At 42.5% G+C, this 21,281-nt stretch overlaps 1 protein-coding gene across 2 annotated transcripts in view; it reads left to right on the top strand.

Annotated features, from left to right (window-relative positions):
- Positions 1 to 1,229: 1,229 nt before the first annotated feature.
- The window catches only part of MTCL3 (MTCL family member 3), a 48,528-nt gene continuing 28,476 nt past the window's right edge, over positions 1,230 to 21,281 (top strand). The window contains exons 1-4 of one of the 2 annotated variants that reach the window (XM_010808388.4): positions 1,230 to 2,252; positions 3,747 to 5,389; positions 5,871 to 6,095; positions 7,872 to 8,030. In XM_010808388.4, the coding sequence (XP_010806690.1) occupies positions 4,286 to 5,389; positions 5,871 to 6,095; positions 7,872 to 8,030 (1,488 nt within the window). In that variant the 5' untranslated portion in view covers positions 1,230 to 2,252; positions 3,747 to 4,285. The remainder of the gene's footprint in view (positions 2,253 to 3,746; positions 5,390 to 5,870; positions 6,096 to 7,871; positions 8,031 to 21,281) is intronic. The other variant, XM_024996935.2, reaches the window with a different exon arrangement.

Below are 21,281 nucleotides of genomic sequence, written 5' to 3' on the forward strand. Positions count from 1 at the left end.
TCTTAAACACTGCTTGCACTTAATCTTTTTATTAGCTTTAAACCCTGAATTGCATAATACTATATTATAAAATGACATGTTTAAGTACATTGGCTGTTTGATTTAAGATGTATGATAATCAATTCTTGATTTTTATTAGATGTTTTTAAAGTTACTAATTGCATTGAAATAAACAATATCGACCAAGGAAAAACTGATACCTAAACAGAGTACAAATTCTTAAAGAAGCAGCATGAGGTAGATTTTGTGTCCACAGACTATGTTTATAATATCATTATTTGATTTGTAAAGATTAATCTGAAAAATGTTTTTATCCATTTTAAATCAATCTTAGTATTTCTTAAGAAAATAAAGCAGATTCCAAGTAAATTGTGATTACATCTTACCTTGCTGTTTTCCCTTTATTTTTGGTATGTTAGTCAAAGTCTGAACTATTCATGGCAGATGTCATAGACATCCCATTTCCACCTTCCAAAGGTATTTAAAGGATTATATGGAAATCATCCCATTTCTCATCAACATGCTTGAGCCTACCCAAACAGTAACTATTTCTTGATTTTTCTTTGCATACCCAGCACCTTGGACAGTGCCGAGCATAAAACAGGCATTGATCTATTTTGGAGCAGATGAACATATGAATAATTTTGTCCTGATGCTATATTTGTCTTATATATTGCTGGAGATACTAATCACCAGGGCTTGAGCATCTTTATGTTTCACTGTAATGATAGTGCTTGTATGCAAACCACTCCTAAAATATGTTATTTCATTTTTAATGCAAGGTGTTACGCTTGGAAAATAAAATATTACACTAAAATTCATGTCAATATAAAATTTACTATTTCCAGATATCGATCCTCTTTCACATGCAAAACCAGAATATTAATGTTAGAGAAATTTAAAATAAAAATACTCTTTGTAAAGCAGCGCTTATTTTCTTTCTCATCTTCAAGTTCACCAAGGAATTCTTAAAGGTAAGAAAGAGAACTTCCTACTTCCCTCCACCCACTTCACCCCACCAAAACAAACAAAAAAAAGGAAGGAAAAAGAGAATTTCCAGTCTTATTTTTAAATACTCTTACTGTGGAGCAGTATGGATTATTGTGCATCGTCAAGACATATATTCAGAAGTCCCTCACCGCCCCCCCCCCCGCTTTAAACTCGTATCTTATAGTAAATAACATTCTTGATGATTCTTGTTACCCACATGCACTACTATGAAGTGGACCACGGTAATTGCTCCTTGTGTTCACAGTGGAGAGAAGAAAATGGAGCGAAGGCAAACCCGTCTGTAAGGGATCGCTGCAAACCGGTTTTTATTCGGTTTGTACTAAATGAGTCGAGGCGTGACAAGAACCCTTTGTCTGCGGGACGACGTATCTGGCGACCATTATCTATCTCCCCGTGGAGACGACGTCTGAAGACTCCGCCCGGGCTGGGGGTGGGGACGGTGCACCGCGTGGAGAGCTCAACCCAGAATTAAAGTGAGGGAACAAAGAGACCTCCCAGCTGCCGCCCGCCAGCGCCGCGCAGCTGCATCGAGAGACGCCGATCACACCCGGAAGGCTCTTGGAATCCGCCTCCCCGAGACCAGAGCTCAAGTAAATAATTGATGGAGATTGATCCGGCCCAGAACAAAGCTCTGCGGAAAACCAGCGCATCCGATTCCGAGCGGCTTTGGAAGCTTCTGCCAAGGGATATGCGAGTGCAGCGGAACCTATGAGCGCCGCTCCGGGTCTTCCATCTCGGGCGTGGCTCCGGCCCTTTTTTGTCTGCCTGCCACCCTCCCCTCCGCGTCCGCCCCCGCCTTCTCTTCCCTTTTGAAAATAGCCTCTCTTTGGTTACTTCTGCCCTGTCCTCCCTTGCAATCCCGCCCCCTCCCCTGCCCAGGCCTGTGAGGTCAGCTCATGAATATCAGTGCACTTCCCGGGGAGCGTCTGGCACGGCGTGGTACCTCGCGGGTTTGCCGGCTCCGAGCCGCAGCTCCAGCCCGGCCGCGGACGCCGAAGGAGTCATTCGCTCTCCCGGCCGCTGAGTCTCCGCGTTCACACCATTGTTTGGAGAAAGCGAGTGGGTGTGGAACTGGTGCGAACCGGCCCAGAGTCAAAGTGCTCAGCCAGACGGTCGCATATACAATAGTGCGAAGTGAAACTTTCCTCGTCTCCTGAAGACACAATAAATCCTGAAGTCCCCGGAAGATCAGAAGGAAAGAGCTGTCGATTGACTTCAAAAAGCATCGCCTCTGCTAAGAAGTGAGCAGTTCTGCATTTTCTAAAGGGATGGGGATGAGATATAGGGTTGGGTGGGTCAGTGGGCAGATAAAGCTTGAGAGTAAAAGTGTTGGTCTAGGCCGTTGCTGGGGTGCTTGCTTGGCGATTTTCCTAAGGGAAGCCTCCAAGAGAGACAGCATCTTGTCACTTTGTGAGAACCACGTGACAGCAGCCAGGTACCTTTGATTGTGGGAGTCGAGTTCCTGGAACTCGAGCTTCCTAACCTGGATTAGAACTATATGGGGGTGAATTAAGCGTTCTCTGGTGGCTTTCAGCTTCAGAGTGGTTATGCCTAATTCAAAATAAAAATAAGGTTGCGTTGGCAGTATAACTTATCTGGGTGATCCACCTTAGTGTGACCTGCCAAATAGCTAGGCCAGGTATTCAGATATTTTCGGAGCACGTTGCTCTGGGAGAACATATAGAAAATAAGTTGATGGACGACTGTTCCTTCACCCTCCCACCATCTCTTCTTTGTTCAGTATTATTTTCCAAACCGAGTTGGAAGGAGATTCCTGAAAGAGAATGGCAGATGGAGGAGCCTTCCCAGTAATATTTCTTTATAAATTGAGGTATTACTACACATTGACTAAGTTATGGTACTTAGACAATATCAGGAATAATGCTAGTACAGTAATTAGCAAATATCTTCTCTAATAATAGGAGCTTTTTTTTTTTTTTAAACAGAACTTTCTGCCTAGTCATGCCCTTTTCAGTGCTTTAGAGAGAAATTATATTTCTAAGGAAAAGGCACCTAATTGAATAGCTGAGTAAGCTGAATCAGTAGGGAGAAGAACCCAGGAGGCAATGGGTTTTGAGTTGTTTTCCAGATTTTATGGATTTATCTTGAAAAAAAAAAAAAATACACAGTAGGAGTTAATTGTACCACAGTGAGGATGCACCAGGCTTCTTGGGTGTAGGGTCATTCTGTCTTAATTTGACTTCATGGAAAGGACTGGGCACTTTAAAAGTATAACTTTGCCTGTTAGGTGCCATCTGAGGAGATGCTTAATAATGAAAATGCTTTCTATCTAGCAATTACCCTTAAAACTAAAACGATTCACAAAAACAATGAAATTTGGATAGGTGTAGAAAAGTTACCACTTCTAATTTAAAAGATTTTGCACATTCACAATAAATTATTCAAAAAGTATTTTTAATTTATTTCTCAAAGCTAAAAAATTAATTAAAAGAAAAAATACCTTTAGGGTTGCTAATGATGAAAGCATATAGAAGATTTTAATGCCATATTTTCTTGAAACTGAATTTGATTTGAAGCCATTCATCATTTCTATTTTCTTTCAGTTCTAGTCTAAAGGAAGGAAAATGGGTGCATTTCTCTAATTAAAAGCAACAATAAGGGTTAGATCGGTTTGAGAAGAGTATCATTTATCCATAACAAATTTTCTCTGGGAAAACCCTTTTCATCTAATTGACATTTGAGAATATTAATTAAAACTCTCTCCGCAAAACTAGGATTTGAAATGCAGATATGATAGTGAAGAAACCGAAGTTGAAATATCAAGGTATTGACAATTCTAGCATATGGACATCTTTTCCTTCTGAAGCTTCTTCTTGACCTTATCTTCTTTAAAAAAAAAGAAGAAGAAGAAGAAACAAAAAACTTCCTTCCTCCCATCAATTCCTTTTGACTCCATGCTTGCCATAACCTGCTACCGTGAGAATGTTAGGTTCAGCAGCTTTCAGATCTTCGTTTTACAGCGGTAGAGTGGGGTGATGATAGCGCCTCCCCGGGCGAAATGAGAATTGACAATTCTGCATCCTATTTGTAAAGTCAAGGCTTCTATAAAGCGCCTTTCAAATCTCATTTTCTAGGGCTTCTCCTGTTGGGGGAATCAGCCTTTGCTCTGTAACAACGCAGACATGCTGTGTGCTTTCCTTCTTTTGTTTCCGTCTCAGATTAGAAAGGAAGGTTGGTGGCAGTGAAGAGGGAAGCGAATGATCTGGTGATGGACTATTGTAAATCACGTCCCTTAGATTCTTCCTAGACCGCCATGAGTCAGCCACCGACGGGGGGCGCTGCCCCTCTCACAGCCGCGGCTCCTGCCGCCACCGGTGCCACTGAGGCTCGCTTGCACCCGGAGGGCAGCAGCAGAAAGCAGCAGCGTGCTCAGTCACCCGCTAGACTGAGGGACAATTCTGTCCGACAGGCAACCGCGACCACCCGGGCCCCAGTAGGGGCTGGCACTAAACTCAATTCTAGTCGACAGCAGCAGCTGCAGCAGCAGCAGGGCAACAAGACCGGGAGCCGCTCAGCGCCTCCGGCCAGCGCCCGGGGAAGCGGAGGCGGAGCGGAGAAGGCCGCGCCCCCGGCGCCCAAGGGGGCGGCCTCGGGAGCTGTCCAGCCTGTAGCTGGTGCTGAAGCAGCCCTAGTGGCGACCGTGGCCCCGGTGGGTGTCAGGAGGCCTGGTCTGTCGGAGGAGCCGCTCCGGGAGCTAGAGCCCGCGTCCTCTAAACTCGGGGAACCCCCTCCGCTAGGAGAAGGAGGAGGAGGGGGTGGGGAAGGAGGAGGAGCCGTCAGTGGCTCCGGGGAAAGGGAGGGGGGCGCTCCGCTGCCACCGCCGCCGCCCAGGGGCTGGCGAGGGAAAAGCGTCCGCGCTCAGCAGAGGGGCGGCAGCGGCGGGGAGGGGGCCTCCCCTTCGCTATCCTCCTCCTCCTCTGCGGGCAAAACCCCAGGCCCCGGCAGCAGAAATTCCGGTCTTGGCGTGGTGGCGGGTGGCGGCGGTGCTGGAGGGAGCTACTGGAAGGAAGGATGTCTGCAGTCTGAGCTCATCCAATTCCATCTGAAGAAAGAGCGGGCAGCGGCGGCGGCCGCGGCTCAGATGCACGCTAAGAACGGCGGCGGCAGCAGCAGCAGCCACCGCAGCTCTCCGGTCGCCGGCGCCCCTGCCGTTTGTGAGCCCCTGGCGGTCCCTCCCGCTTCCCCAATGGCGGCGGCGGCAGAGGGCCCCCAACAGAGTGCAGAGGGCAGCGCGAGCGGCGGGGGCATGCAGGCGGCTGCGCCCCCTTCGTCGCAGCCGCACCCGCAGCAGCTCCAGGAGCAGGAAGAAATGCAGGAGGAGATGGAGAAGCTGAGGGAGGAGAACGAGACTCTCAAGGTGAGTGGCGGAGGGGGGGGGCGGGGGTGCGGTTGGGGGAGGGGAGGAGTGGGCCTCGGAGGATTAGGGCGTGTCCTGGCAAAGTGAGAGGCGGCTAACCCTCTCTCACTTAAAGAAGAAGGGAAGGGGGACAGGAAATGAGAAGAGGGGGTTCCTAGGCCCCTTCCGGATCTCAGAGGGCTCGAGATCAGTAGCGTTAGGTTTCTATTTGGCTCCAAATCCGGGCCTTCGTTTCTCTGGTTATTATGGTTTGTCTCACTTTTTCATGGAGAGCACTCGAGTTAGGAGAGCGAGGGAAGGCCAAGGGCCCGTTTCCTTAGTTTCTTGTTCGTTCAGCTCCGTGTCATCCCTGTCCCATGGAAAGGGGCCGCTAAAGCTGAGGATTTGGAGTTGGAATGGGGTATACGTGCTATGTGTCCGAGGGGTGTGGTGGGGTGGGGGGGCGAGGCCAGTTTTGATCCGCGGCCTGTCCCCGCCTCAGAACGAGATCGATGAGCTGAGGACCGAGATGGACGAAATGAGGGACACTTTCTTCGAGGAGGACGCCTGTCAACTGCAGGAAATGCGCCACGAGTTGGAGAGAGCCAACAAAAACTGCCGGATCCTGCAGTACCGCCTCCGCAAAGCCGAGCGCAAGCGGCTCCGCTACGCGCAGACCGGCGAGATCGACGGGGAGCTGCTGCGCAGCCTGGAGCAAGACCTCAAGGTCTGCGGCGGGCGCGGGGGACGGGACGGGGGTGGGGACGCGGATCCAGGGCTCTTTGCGTCGAAGGGCCTTCAGTGGGGAGAGGCCAAGAGCTTTAGGGACGCGGGAGTTTTCGCAGCGCCTATGACAGCAATTCAAGGTCCGGGAAGGGGAGGAGGAGGAACAGACAGGTGGATGTGAGAGTCCTGTGTGTACGGAAGGTCTTTCGGAGGGCGAGCTCGGGGTACTCTCCTGGGAAGGAACCGTGACTCTTACCGAGGTGGGAGGAGGGCGCCTCCCTCCCCAGCGGAACATGGGTGTGGCAGAGCGCCGGCTCCGGCCTGGATCTGGCTTCCAGAGAGCCTCCTCCAAATGCAGGCCGAGTGGATGGATTCAGGCACTCAGGAGCAGCGCGGTGAAGACTCCTCGGGGGAGTTGAAGCCCAGAATAGGGACAGCTCCGGGGAAGATACTAGAATTGAGATTTCTCTCTGAAAGCCGCCCCCCCCATCCCCGCCTTCTTCCAGAAGTCCTTCCTTTCTGTACTTAACCATTTCAACCACTCCCAGAAAGGAACACTGTCTCGTGTGGTTCCTTTAGGAAAAGTAATGGGAGAGTGAGCTAAATGAAAGAACCTTGTTCTTAGTGAAGTAGCTCCTTCAGAATCTCTGCCAGTGGAGAAATTTCAGCTTGGAAACGCGAGTTTGGGGCAGGTGCGGTCTGTTCATTGGGTTTGACTGTAGGCAGATTCATGGACAATGCAAATCAGATGTTATCTTGACTGTCTTGGACAACAAATGAAATGCGATTTCAGTTGTATTAATTTCATCAAGATATCAAAACTGAGTGTAATTATCTTTTTTTTTTAAGCTATGGGAAAACATTTTATGCAAGTTGTATTATTTCTTTTTCCTTTTTCTGACATTGGTGGAATGTCGGTCGTGCACCAGGCACTTTGGCAAGCCTTGTTCCGTACATTATTATTTCACTTAGTTCTCAAGGGGAAAAAAAAAAAAAAAACCTATAAGGTAGAGATTATTAATAACATAATTTCCCAGGTGACAAGATGACCCCTTTACAGAAGTTAAGCGCCCAGCCCCTAACCCTGGAACTTGGCTAGTAAGTGGTTAGCCTGGCTCCTTACCTAGTCTAGATTCACTGTCTGTGTCCTAAGTCACTGAACCAAACTACTTCACTTTTGTTCCAAACTCTAAAATTTCTGAGGTAATCTTAAAACAGGAGGCAAAAATGCACACACTAATTTTTTTAACTTAATCTTAAAGATTAAAATGTTTCATAAAACTAAGCACCTAGAATGATAGGATCAAAATTCAAGCCCCAGACTCTACCTGGAAAAATTTTATTTTCAAGTGTTTTAAAATAAGTGATAATGGGGGCACCTGGAATGAGAGGAGATTTGTGAAATTTCTCTACGCATAGTAAAACACGATTGAACATTTATAACCATGATATCATGTAGATGTTAAGGGAACAGAGTGTAGAACCAGACTACCTGGCTGCTTGTTAGCTCTGTTACCTTGAGCATATTACTTTACCGTGATGAGCCTCAGTTTTCCTCATCTATAAAATAGGAATAATACTCAAACCTATCTTGTGGGATTGTTGTGGTGGTTAAATGGTTTATATGTGTGAATGGTTTATATGTAAAGCATCTGGAAGGATGCCTGGCATATGGTAGATACTATATACGTATTGGCTCTAATACTTTTAATGTAACTAGTCCATTTATTGTATTGTCTTTAATTATATTTTACTGGTAAAAAACACTTTAATTTAGGTTGCAAAGGATGTATCTGTGAGACTTCACCATGAATTGGAAAATGTGGAAGAAAAGCGAACAACAACAGAGGATGAAAATGAGAAACTGAGGCAACAGCTTATAGAAGTTGAGATAGCAAAGCAAGCATTACAGAACGAACTGGAAAAAATGAAGGAGGTTAGTAATTGGTTATCTCATGGCATGTTGTGTATATTTAGCTCTTCATAGAGAGTGCCAAAGACTAATATGACTGTTAAAGTAATTCCATTTTTATGATTGTAGGACAGTTTGTTGTTCTCACCCAGTATAGTTACAGATACAAGCTTTCATACCAATAAATAAGTAGCAAAGAAATAATTCTGACCTCTGCCCTGCTTCTGACTTGACATATATGAACTGTGACTGATGCTTTGTGTGTGCCCTCTAAATGGATGTTAGTGAAATAAATTACACAGCTATGCCAAACCCAAAGGGTATCACAAGTATGAAGGACTGAGCCTTCAGTTAGTTGAGGGGGAAGTGCTAATCCTGTGAGATTTCTCCAGAGTTCATAGAACCACAGACTTTTAGGATGAAAAAGACCATCAAGGCAATTCAATCTGATCTAACTGTTGCTTGACTGCTCCTTATAACACAACCCCCAAATGGTCTAATGCTTGGAGGATCACCAGCACCCAGCCCTTAAGATCTTCTCTTGCAACCCCATGACTGTAGCCTGCTAAGCAACTCTGTCCAAGGGATTCTCCAGGCAGGAATACTGGAGTGGGTTTCCATTTCTTAATTTTATCACAGCATAACTCTGTTTAAGATTTTCTTTCGAGTTGAAATTTATTTACTAGTAAGTTTAATACATTCATCTTAGTCCTACTCGTTCAAGTAGAAGAATCAGAGTTCTCTTCCACTTTAGCTACTAGACGATTCTTAGCAAGTTTCCCTGAATCTTCTCAAAGAACAAAATCAGTAATAAGAAAATAACTAGAGAGTAAAAGAAACAGAAAAGATATATCAAGAAATAATTAGCTTTGTGGTAAGTAACAATTGGAAATAAAATAGTATTCTTCCTTGAAAACTGCCTGAAAACGTATGGTGCAACTTGTGAAAAGCATTATTGAAAATTAGCAAATACACATGTGGTTCTCTGAACATGTAAATGAAAATCCTGATCTTTCCATACACTAATTGAGATATTGCACTTTCCATTGCTGTGCTTATCTCAAAGTGGTATAAACATGTAACTACACCCAGGTAAGTGTTATTCGCTCGGTTGAGTCTGGCTCTTTGTGACCCCGTGGACGATGGCCCGTCAGGCTCCTGTCTGTGGAATTCTCCGGGTGGAAATGCTGAAGTGGGTGGTCATTCCCTTCTCCAGGCGATCTTCCTGACCCAGGGATCGAACTTGGGTCTTCCTCATTGCAGGCAGAGTCTTTACCATCTGAGCCACCAGGGAATCCCTGAGGGACCCAGAGTGAAGGAAAAACTGACATTCTTTTAACAATGAATTCTTTTAACATTTCTTTTAACAAAGCTTATTCCCTAGATGTTTACAGTGAAATTCCTTTGGAATGTACATGGTGTGTAGTATCTTCCCAATAAAACTTCTCATTCAGCTTTTACTAGGATTTCTTTTAGAAACAGAGGATGGATGGCAAAGATTAAATAACATAGAACCTCCTTTTCAAGTAAAACCAAGACTTTAAGAAAAGCTCAAGTTTGTTTCGGGATTAAAACCCTTAAATTTTTCCTGCTCTAAGTGAGTTTTATTGGTGAGTGAATAGCTTCCACGAGGCAACCATTTTCCACACAGATCACCAACTCTCTATTTCATTAGCAGTGACCTCAACTTGACTCCAAATTTAACTGTACATGTCTAACCTCAAGGGCAGCTTCTCCAGCAAAACCCAGGTTGTCCTTATTTTGCTTTCTAAAGCAATGTGTGTACTGTAATTGGTTCATGATGATGGTGATTAGTATATTAATAAAGCTATTGTTCCCTGGGGGAAATAAATGCAACTACAACGTAACAATGAAAACATCAGTAGTCAAGAACATGTGGCAGGAATTTGTAGAAAGCTGTTTCAGTGGGATAAACTATTTTACGGTCAAAGTTTCTACTTATTTTACTGTATCATGTAAACACTTTTAACATGACAATCAGAGCAACATCATTGCACTGATACGTGATTTTTAGCTAGTACCTGAGGGTGGCTGTGTGCTACAGTAGAGAAACTGGGAGCCACAGGGCTGTCTTCACCAATAACTAATTGGGTGACTTAAAAGTTCTCCAAGTTCTATTTGCCTCAGTGTATTCAGTTGTAAAATGTTACTTTCAATGATTTCAGTGAGTCTCAGCACCTTCTGCAACAATCATGCTTTTTATTGTGAAATCTGGGACATTGCCATTTAAGATTTTTTTCCCTAAATTTGAGAAATCAAATATTAACATAGGTATAAAGATGTTTCTTCGATAATAATATACAGTTGAAGTTTGTGAAAAATGGAAAGTTTGATTGCCAGGAAAATGGAAAGTTTGATTGCCAGGAAAATGGAAAGTTTGATTTCCTTACTTTTTAAATTAAGGAAGTAGCTGGGGCTGTCATAACAGAATACTACAGAGTGGCTTAAATATAGACATTTATTTTCTAAATAAATAGGTCCAAAAATCAAGATGTTAGCAGGGCTGGTTTCTTCTGAGGGCTGTGAAGGAAGGATCTATTCCAGGCCTCTCTCCTTGGCTCATAAATTGGATCTTCACGTAGACATGGCATTCACTTTGTCTGTGATCAAATTTCCCCTTCTTATAAGACACCAGTCAAAATAGATTAGGACCTACTGCAATGACTTTTTTAAGGCTTGATTGTCTCAGTAAAGACCCTCTCCAAATAAGGTTGCGTTCTGAGATATTTGCTTGGGGTACGATTTCAACATGTAAATTGGGGCAAGGGGTATAATCCAGCCCATAAGAGTAGCTGTTAAATACCTTCTTAGTAACAAGCAAAAAGAAAGCTCATTGTCACATACATAAATAAGGCTTCATTCCTTATTCAGACCTTACTTGCATTCTTCCGTATTCTTTGTCTAGGCAATTAAAAATTTTCAAGTCGAAACAAACTTCACTAATTACAAGGGATGAAAAAGAAATGCCTTGTGATTTGGTATTATATGAATGTTTTTCAAGTGACTATCTGAAAAGTTGGGTTTAAGAATGGCATAAGAGCTTTCTGATTTTCATCCTGTGTCTGGGAAAGGGGAAGATTCCTGTAAACTGCCTGGCCATTAGCCAGAGAGATGGGACCTCTTCTGTCTTTAAAGTCAAAATAATCTTACTGCCAACAACAACAACAAAAAAGAAACCTGGGGATATCCTCATTGTAAAAATACATTTCATTGATTCTGTCTCCCATACTTTTTTCTTATAACCATTTCCTCCTTCGGGGTTCTAACTCTGAGTTGGGAAAATACTCTTGCTGCATTAGGCAGTGTGAGTGTATGTTCATGCCAAAAAGGAAATTCTCATGCACCTGGGAAGAATAAAAGCCAAACCCAGCCTGGGTTCGATCCCTGGGTTGGGAAGACCCCCTGGAGAAGAGAATGGCAAGCCACATTAGTGTTCTTGCCTGGAGAATCCCATGGACAGAGGAGCCTGGCGGGCTACAGTCCATGAGGTTGCAAAAAGTTGGGCACAACCAAGCAAGTAACACTTTCACTTTCATCAGGACATCAGCTTTTAAAGTAACCTTTTATTTTTAAAATGGGCTCTAAAATAGCATTCAGTTTGGGAATTTGAGTGGTGGTAGGGAAAATAAATGGAAATAAAGAGGAAGGGAGAGAAAGCAGAAAAATATCTGAAGGATTTTAAATATTGTTCTAAAGAGAAAATGAAAAATATTCTGGCAAGAAAGTTTTGTAGTCATATGAAGGTCAGTTGAGGTTGACCTTCATAATGTTCTAAAGTATCAAAGATAGAAAAAGTAGTTTTAAAATATGTTTAAAAATCAGAAATGTTTCACTTACAAAAAATAAGATTTTTGTAATGCTGATTTTGTTAGCTTCTAAAAAGATAAATATAAAAACTGAGGTGCAATCGTAACTGGCTTACTTTGTGCAGTAGAGGTCATGGGTTTGGAGCTGACTTGTCCCCCATCTGATTGCAACAACTTCAGTTAATTATCTGCTTTTATGGGTGTAAAACAGAAACAGTTTTTAAGTCTTTGGTGAGTGTTAATCACACAATTGTTAGCCCTTTGTGGTGTCCTACCAGTGGAGTAAATAGAACCAGGCCAAGCTTTCCATTATGAAAACAATGTACTAGTTATGGAGTAAAACCATAAAATGTCAAACAGAATATACTAGAGAGAATCAGTCTTCCAACTCACAGAGTTTGGTTACTTGTATGGAGTCATATAGATGTTGAACAGCACAGCAGGGACCAATACGCCATCTGTCAGAGTTTGCAAACCGTTTACTGAGAGTTTAACTGGCTTCGAGGGTGTTGACCAATTCCTCTCGGGGTTGGTGGCTGTACAAGGTCCCATGCACCTGCTCACATCCATCTGCTTATCTTCTCCCCCTGAGAACACAGAGTAGGCACCAGGGGTTCAGAAGAGTTGAGTAGAGGCAGGATGGATGTAATTAGCTGATTCTACTGCTACTCATTGCCTGTATTGAAACAGCTGATGTTCTGCCAACTGCAAACAAGAGGGACCTCTCAGGATGCTGGCTTGAAATCTTAATTGCATTCTCATCGCAATTATAAAACATTGATAGAGACTGGCAATATGCTTTCTTGCAGCAGAAAAATGCCGTTACCTTTATGTAACTTAGTAAAACTGATTTTCTGTCTTTCAGCATCACAATCAGTGAGATAGAGGTTTTTTTAAAAGTTATTTTATGGAACCAACAATCAACCTTTGGAATTCCGAACTGGGTTACTGCACCTATAGCATGAGAATATCGAGGGGTCAGGGACTTCCCTGGTGGTCCAGTGGTTGAGACTCTTGTTTCTGATGCAGGGGGTGCTGGTTCCATCCCTGGTTGGGGAAGTAAGATTCCACATGCCAGGCATTGTGGCAGGAAAGGAAAAAAAAAATAAAAAGAATATAGAGGAGGCTATTTACAGTATGGAGAAGGCTCTGTGAGGGGTGAGTCTCTGCTACAGTTAAGTGAAGGTCACTGCCCTTCATGAAGTCTTACCTCTGTAGAAACCACCTTGATTTTCAAAGCTTTGAAAGCCCTGTGCTCTTCAGAATGAAGGGGTCTTCTCATGTCACCTCTAAAGTCTGGCATTTGGAGAAGCATTGGTGATAGATATTTGAGAAATGAATGAACCAACAGAAGTTCTTTAAAGACCTTTTGTCTTTGAACATAAAAAAAGGAGAAAAAGAGTAAATTAGATGATGATGATGAGAATGTTTATTAGATCTTTTTAATTTCAGAATCTGTGCTCTTTGTATTGTCTCATCCCCAATCCCAACCCCAAAATCTTAAAATAAATTAATTTTCTTAACTTTTTCTGCCTGTTGCTCTAGGGAGCTCTTAACTGGCCTACTGCAATAGCACCATCTATCTTGGGACTTTTATTTTCTGTGCACTTGGTTAATATAGCCTATCTATTGCCGTGAACTTTCACTCTAGAACACGACAATAATTAGTACTATAAATTTCAACAGTAGTGTCTTTTTAAAATTTTTATAGAGTACATGGAGATTATAGCTGTTTATTCAGACTCTTTGTACAGACAGAACACTTTAATAAACAAATGCTTTTCCTGCGTTTTTACAGTTACCTGCTTATTTTCTTATGTAAGATAAAGAGCTGATGGTAACCATGCTGCATTTTGATTGGGCATGTTTAGGGTGCAACAAGAAATTCTGAGTGATAAATCGGCAAAGAAACAGCCCTAAAGACGTTTAAGTGGGGAATTTCTTTGGCATCCAAGTTACTTCTCCCTGGTCCTGGTAGTTAACTTATGGTCTGAAAAATGGAATAGTAGTCATTGATCTTTATGGTGAAATTACCATAAATATTTTGAAATGTATCAATTAAATACTATGACTGTAGTCACATCTTCTCAGAGGCCTTAGTTTGTTGAGTAACACAGGCAGGAATAAAAGAAACTAAAGTAAACGCAAAGCATAATGTGGCACCTAAGCATAGGAAAGCTTGTGTTCAAGGTTACCAATCGTTGGATTTGTAAAGATGCATTAATTTACGAATTGTAAGCTTTGTTGGATTTTTTAAAAATGAAATCACATTTGCAGTTGTATGCACTTTGAAGTGATTCCCAAGGCTCATTTGGGTAAATGGCCCTTTTCTTTTACCCACATGCCAAGCTCTCAGTAAAAGCAAAGTGGTTCACAGATCAGAACATGCCTATTGGTGAAACATACTGATTTTTTATTATAAGTTTCAAATTTATGTTTTTCTCCACGTCAGCAGTACACACCCTATATAATGGATCAGATTACAGTTCCTTTCTTGGCTGGAATTTCGAACTTTATATTCTTGAAACAGTAAGGCACTAAACAGATGATGAATTCTTAAAATAATGGACTAAGCCTCTGCCCCTTGAGTACATATGCAGTTCCCAAGGCTTTGTAGGAATTGTTCAATAAATGTATGTTGAAACATTTATTGGAATGTTCAATAAATGTATGTTCTGTTTGCTGATAAACCATATCTATGGGAACTAAGTCTCTATTCTGGACTCTGCCAGTTTAACAGAGGCTCTAGGGGCTTCCCTCATAGCTCTGTTGGTAAGGAATCCACCTGCAATGCAGGAGACCCTGGTTCGATTCCTGGGTGGGGAAGATCCGCTGGAGAAAGAAAAGGCTATGCGCTCCAATACTCTGGCCTGGAGAATTCCATGGACTATACAGTTCATGGGGTTGCAAAGTCAGACACGACTGAGCGACTTTCACTGGGGCTCTAGACTGAACTTTGAGTGGCCTGAGCAGCTGACCTGTGTTTCCATGCATTTATGGAAGCATGTGACCTACATAGTCAGTGAAAAGTAGCTTGCTTCCCTGACTTCTGTATCTAACCTACCTTAAAAAGGGATTTGAATGGTTCTCAGTCAATTGAGCCACACTGTTGTTGCTAAAGCTCAGGGCTTCTCATTGAAATAAAGAGTTTAAAATTTGGTCACAGAAAAATTCTGGGACCATGAAGGAAAACTTAATCCGTAGATGTACACTATTAATCTAAGTTAAGTAGCAATCAAGGCAGAGGGAGAAATATTGGAAGAAATTCTCACCTAGCTGTGATCAGATATAAAGGCAACCCCAGGCCTAGAGCAACCATGAAGAAAATCAATTCTAAACAGACTTTATATGTTGATGGATGGCAGCCAGTGGATGGATGAGCCTTTGTTACAATTGTCAGTTCTCATCTATACAATCAATAAATTAGGAATTTAAATTTTGCTGAAAATACAGTTAAGACATTTTGTCATTAGCTGTGAATTTTAGGGTGATTTATTTGAAAAAACCTCATATGTCATGGAGTTTAGAAACTGGCTTTGCCTCATCTCTCATTTCCTATGTTGCTGGTAAGTCTCTTCAGTCATGTGTGACTCTGTGTGACCCCATAGACAGCAGCCTACCAGGATCCCCTGTCCCTGGGATTCTCCAGGCAAAAACACTGGAGTGGGTTGCCATTTCCTTCTCCAACTCATTCCCTATAATGTTGAACAATAATTTGAAAGGTGTAGGCCTTAGTTTCTTTACTCATAAATGTAGAAATTAAACTGAATACTCTCAAGAAAAGTGTCATTTTCTCCTTGATAAAGTTATCCATCTCTGTGTTCCCTGAAAATTCTATTTGTAGTCAGGATGCCATTTCATTTCACTACTGTTATTTTATTACTGTAATTATTTTTTCATTTATACAATCAACAATATTTACTGAATAGTAATTTAACACCTGCTATAATGTGACCCTGAGTTCAATCCCTGGGTTGGGAAGATCCCCTGGAGGAGGGCATGGCAACCCACTTCAGTATTCTTGCCTGGAGAATCCCCATGAACAGAGGAGCCTGGCAGGCTACAGTCCATGGGGTCACAAAGAGTCAGAGATGATTGAGCAATTAAGCACAGCACAGCACATAATGTGGCCATATGGATGCCCCTGGAGAAGGAAATGGCAACCCACTCCAGTATTCTTGCCTGGAGAACTCTATGGACAGATGCTCCCCTGTCTACAGGCTACAGTCCATGGGGTTGCAAAGAGTTGGACATGACTGAGTGACTAACACACTACACTTTATGGATGCCACAGAGGCTACCGAGATGCAGGTATCAGAATGTTGCATTAAACTGAGAGTGTGCACTCACTGAGGGCTCTGCTGAAGGGTTTTAACCACAGAGACCTGCAATGCTCTCTTTGGTTGTTGCTACTATTCAGCATCTAAGGAGCTGGTTTACTGTGGAAATCAGAACTGAAGACGCTATGTGAGGGGGTAAGAACAAGTGAAGCTTTCTGAATAATCTGTTGTTGTTCAGTCGCTCAATCGTGTCCGACTCTGTGATCCCATGAACTGCAGCACACCAGGCTTTCCCGTCCTTCGCCATCTCCCAGCATTGGCTCAAACTCATGTCCATTGAGTCAATGATGCCATCCAACCTTCTCATCCTCTGTCACCCCTTTCTTCTCAGGGGTGCCCTCAGTCTTTCCCAGCATCAGGGTCTTTTCCAATGAGTCGACCCTCCGCATCAGGTGGCCAAAGTATCGGAGCTTCAGCTTCAGCATCAGTCCTTCCAGTGAATATTCAGGGTTGATTTCCTTTAGGATGGACTGGTTGGATCTCATTGCTGAGCCCCGCTCAGAGTATTCAGTAGTTTTAGTGCACCAGTGGCCTCAGGAGGTATCTAAATCCCATGGTAACTAAAGAATTCACCATCTTTTCCAATTAGTAATAAACCACAGTATGGAATGATAGCATCTAGACAGTCTAAGTTTTTGACTGTAATTCTCTGCAATGAAATCTGCCCTGGAAGGCTGATTGGTTTTCACCCTAAAGTGTGTGGCATGAGTTAATGAGTGCTGGTCATTAGTTAAACATCCAAATGTTTGTTTTATGCTATTATTGAAATAATATGAGACTTCTCTGATGCTTTTTTCTTCTATTTATTTTTTTATTGAAGGATAATTTCTTTACAGAATTTTGTTGTTTTCTGTCGAACCTCAACATGAATCAGCCATAGATGTATATATACATCCCCTCCCTTTTGAACCTCCCTCCCCCTCCCTCCCCATCCCACCCCTCTAGGTTGATACAGGGCCCCTGTTTGAGTTTCCTAAGCCATATAACAAATTCCCATTGGCTATCTATTTTACATATAGTAATGTAAGTTTCCCTTTTACTCTTTCCATCTCACCCTCTCCTCCCTTCTCTCCCCATGTCTGTAAGTCTGTTCTCTATGTCTTTTTCTCCATTGCTGCCCTGTAAATAAATTCTTCAGTACCATTTTTCTAGATTCTAAGTATGTGCATTAGAATATGATATTTATCTCTCTCTCTCTGATGCACTTCACTCTGTATAATAGGTTCTAGGTTCATCCACCCCATCAGAACTGACTCAAATGAGTTCCTTTTAATGGCTGAGTAATATTCCATTGTGCATATGTACCACAACTTCTTTATCCATTCATCTGTCGATAGGCATCTAGGTTGCTTCCATGCTCTAGCTGTTGTAAACAGTGCTGCAATGAACAATGGGATACATATATCTTTTTCAATTTTGTTTCCTCAGGGTATATACCTAGGAGTGGGATTGCTGGGTCATATGGTGGTTTTATTCTTAGTTTTTTAAGGAATCTCCATACCGTCTTCCATAGTGGTTGTATTAATTTTCATTCTCACCAACAGTGCAAGAGCATTCCCTTTTCTCCACACCCTCTGCAGCATTTATTGTTTGTAGACTTTTTGATGATGACCATTCTGACTGATGTGAGGTGATATCTCACTGTAGTTTTGATATTTCCATTTCTCTAATAATGAGCGATGTTGAGCATCTTTTCATGTGTTTGCTAGCCATCTATATGTCTTCTTTGGAGAAATGTCTGTTCAGGTCTTTTTCCCACTTTTTGATAGGGTTGTTTGTTTTTCTGGCATTAAGTTGTATGAGCTGCTTGTATATTTTGGGAATTAATCCTTTGTAAGTTGTTTCATTTGCATTTATTTTTTCCTGTTCTGAGGGTTGTCTTTTCATCTTGCTTATAGTTTCCTTTGCTGTGTTCTCTGATGCTTTTTAAAGGTGAAAGTCTTTATATTTCTAAGCGTGAAATAATTATTTTGAGATGGCTTTGCTTGTGTGTGTGTGTGTGTATGTGTGTGTTTGTGTGTGACAGACAAAAATCTCGTGTAGAACCAGCTCTCATTTAACAATCTAGTCCATTCCTTACTCAGGGTGTAGCTGTGCCTGACTTCTCCCCGTGGTGCGTTAGGCTTTGGGATCTAAACTACCAACACTGTTCTCTACCACTGCCCTCTACCCATGGCCACTCTTGGCTACCTGAGAATGGCCCTGCCTCTAGCAGTGGCATAAAATGCATCTGTTCTCTGTCTCAGCCTTTTCCTTGAGCCTAGAATCCCCAAACTTTGATCTGACTTTAATTTAGCAAGTATTTTTAAACATTTACTGAGTGTGTACATATAGTGTGTATAAGGGAATAACAGTTAATGTCACCATGAGAGTAGTCCCTGGACTCAAGTTAATTACTTTCTGATGGAAAAGATGGTCTTGTAGAGGTTTTATTTGACAGCAAAGTATTTGCATTCCTGTGCTGAATACTTTCGGGCTTCCCAGGTGATGCTGGTGGTAAAGAACCCGCCTTCCAATGCAGGAGACATAAGAGATGTGGGTTAACTCCTGGGTGGGGAAGATCCCCTGGAAGAGGGCACAGCAACCCACTCCAGTGTTCTTGCCTGGAAAATCCTATGGACAGAGGAGTCTGGCAGGCTATAGTTGATAGTGTCACAGAGTCGGACTCTGCTAAAGCGACTCAGCATGCACACTGGTGTTCGCTGTCTCATCGGTGAGCACTGTGAAGACAGGGCCCCACCTATTGTGATCACTGTCGCACTCCATCCAGCTCAGTGCCTGGCTTGTAGTCAATGAGACCCTGTGCTTCTGTAATATTGTAACAACTGATATTTCATATTTCACTTGTCTGTAGCTTTTTTCTGCACTAGAGTGTAAATTTCCTGAGGGTAAGGACTGAGTCTGTCTTATTCACCATTGTATCCACAACAACTGGAAGTTGTTGACAACATTGGACAAGCAATAAATAATTTCTAATGAGCGGATGAATGGAAATTAGGAAAGGTGTTTCAGGCCCTCTTTTGCAGAGAGGACAGGAAGCTGACTCAGAATCAGGGCTCTTTCTTTGGTTGCTGAGATTGTACAAACAAGACGAGAAGGAAGTAGATGACTAACTCCAGCGCCACCCCACTTCCAGCATTAGAGGTCTCTTGAGACTTTCCTGCCTCCTAGAAATTTCCAGGCCTCTACCTTGCTTCCTGAAAACCCCAATTATTCCCCAGAAGCAGCAAGTCTTCCCTGAAACAAGATTTCATTGGCTTCTTGGAAGGGGAGATGACACTGACATCCTGGGCATCGAATCTGCAGTTGAACTTCCATGTTCTTTGGTGAGAAAGCGTGAACTGCAGGTTTAGAGAATGGAAGAAGACTGCAGATCCTTTCACCCTCAAAGACTTATCTAAATTTACTTTAAATGGCCGATGTTTGGGACATTCAATTCGCAGTTAATTTGGCCTGGGAGATGTGGAAAATCACCCCAGGGCTGCAGTTGTTCAATAGCCATCAGTGTTGAGTGCTAATTATAAGCCAGTCACTTTATGTATCATTGTGTTAATAGTTTCATTTTCGAGATGAACACTTAATGCTCAGAAAATAGGCCAGGTCCACATCAGTCCATCTACCTCCAAACCCCTGTCTCCACTGGCCAGCTTGGTCTCACTGCAGAGTCTCAGGCTGCCACTTCCATCTTTTTCCTGACCCCACAAATGACCTGTCGTCTATAGGCACCTCAGTACTTCTGGAATCTTCAAGGTCTGCATCTCCAGCACACATTTAGGGAATGCTCCAGACAAGCATTAAGAGAATACTTTGAAGATGTCTATAAGAAAAATCTCTTTTATCTCACAAAAAAGGGAATCTTTGAAGAAAAAAAAAAACTAAGAACATAAAGCTAGAAAAATATTTTCAGGTCTGTTGATCCTGCCTGTTCTTTTTACAGACTTAATACCTGTGTTTTTTCAGATAGATTTGTTAATGGCTGACTCTTGTTTAGTCGCTAAGTCATGTCTGTTTTGCGACCCCATAGTTTATAGCCCACCAAACTCTTCTGTCCATAGGATTTCCCAGGTGAGAAGACTGGAGTGGGTTGCCATTTCCTTCTCCAGGGGATCTTCTGAACCAGGTATCAAACCTGCGTCTCCTGAATTGGCATGCAGATTCTTTACCACTGAGCTACCAGGAAAGCCCAACTCTCAGTTTAATCACCGAGAGTGATTTTCCTTTAATTTATTAAAGGAAATAATTAAAATAAATAATTTTAATTTATTAAAGGAAATAATAAAAAATATTAAAGGAAATAATTTATTAAAGGAAATATAAAGTGATTTTCCTTTAATTTTTTAAAGGAAAATAAGTATGTTCCCTGTCCAATCTGTTCACAAGGATAACAGGAGATAAAATGTGAAAGTGCTTGAAAAACTGTCAGGTATGATGTAGACATCAGATTTTGTTGTTAATATAATAATAATAATAATAATAATATCAGATAGCTCTAGATTAGCCGATTAAGACAACTCCTAGGAAGCATTTTTAAGTCCATGTAGTTGAAATTTTAGGTCTTTCTAGGACTCCAGTTCTTTTATGTAGTCCTTTGAAACTCTTTTGCTTTCTCTTTTCCCATGAATGTCTGCTACTTTCTGAAGCTCCCTATGACATCTAACTTCACTATAAAACCACTCTGTCCGTCCCGAGGCAGGAAGCAGGAGGTATGTCCTTAGTCCTTGCTGCTTTGCCATCCATTAGCTCACATTTGCAAAGGTTTGGGGGGGACCTGCTTACAGTGAGGCTGCCCTGCCTGCCCCTGCAACCATCAACAGGGCTGACAGTGCTCATGTGTCTGGATAAATGTTTCTCTCCTACCTCTGCTGCTCAGTGAACATTATTCTTAAAGAGAAACATCTTAGCAGAGAGAAGAGGGCTCTTGTATTCAAGCACAAGATATTTTTGATCAATTTTTAGCTTTTGTTGACTCCACAGCTAAATTCTATGCTCTCTGAATTCAAGAACCATATTTCATTTAACTCACACAGGCAGACTGTTAAACATGCAAAAGCTGTCAATAAATGCACAGTCAAGGGAAGACGTGTTTAAGAAGACATTGACTGCTGTCA

Source organism: Bos taurus, chromosome 9 (assembly GCF_002263795.3).
Source record: "Bos taurus isolate L1 Dominette 01449 registration number 42190680 breed Hereford chromosome 9, ARS-UCD2.0, whole genome shotgun sequence".
Classification (NCBI taxonomy): Eukaryota; Metazoa; Chordata; class Mammalia; order Artiodactyla; family Bovidae; genus Bos; species Bos taurus.